Source organism: Nannospalax galili, unplaced genomic scaffold (genome assembly GCF_000622305.1).
Source record: "Nannospalax galili isolate Female #2095 unplaced genomic scaffold, S.galili_v1.0 C47976716, whole genome shotgun sequence".
Classification (NCBI taxonomy): Eukaryota; Metazoa; Chordata; class Mammalia; order Rodentia; family Spalacidae; genus Nannospalax; species Nannospalax galili.
In genome coordinates, this window is record NW_008458343.1 from 1 (window position 1) to 685 (window position 685).

The window sequence follows — 685 nt, forward strand, 5'->3', positions numbered from 1 at the left end:
GACTTGGGACTGAGGCACTAGGCTCTGAATCACTGTCACTGTACATAAAGTAGCTCAGCTCACCAAAACCTGTCATTATCTGCCTTAACATGGTCTGAATTGCAACAGATGTAGTTTCACTCAGGCCAGTATTTAAGATTCTACGAATGGGAATCCTGATAGTACTAACATAGGTTCTCACACCTGCCCGCTCAGAACGTGAAAATGTGCGCCTAAAACCTCCTCGTTCACTTTCATAAGTGACAGTGTTGTTTGGTGTCTGAGATCTTGACCGAGTTCTGCTAGCTATGCTATCTCTCTGCCGATATTCTCCAGGATGAACTCTTCTTACTTGAAGATCAAGGACTATGGTTGAAGGTCTCTGTCCTGATCCCGTTGTCTCACCATTACTAGCTGTGTCTGAAGAACCTGTTCCTTGAGAGGCATTTCTTGCCCCAGAAGCTGTAAAAAGGCCTCTACCTAGCAGCTCGGGCCCAGTTATTTGCTGTCTCAAGGTCACACGGTGCCGGGTTTTGGAACTTCCCTCAGTCTCGCTCACCAAAGGGTGCTCAAAAGTCTGAGATGAGATACTATGATGAGCTCTTCGTGGAATTTCGCTTGTTGGATGCAGCGGAGACCTACTTCTTTCAGCTCTTGCTCTGGTTCTCCGATGTTCTGGGCTCCGGCTTCTCGCCCTCCTCTGACC

The 685-nt window shown here is 47.9% G+C and overlaps 1 protein-coding gene across 1 annotated transcript; it reads right to left on the reverse strand.

The window, feature by feature from the left end:
* Positions 1 to 7: 7 nt before the first annotated feature.
* LOC103728231 (E3 ubiquitin-protein ligase RLIM-like) lies at positions 8 to 679 on the reverse strand (the record flags this gene model as incomplete). Its single annotated transcript, XM_008826323.2, has 1 exon — positions 8 to 679. A coding segment is annotated over one exon (672 nt), but the record flags the coding sequence as incomplete, so codon positions are not given.
* Between the last annotated feature and the right edge of the window lie 6 nt (positions 680 to 685).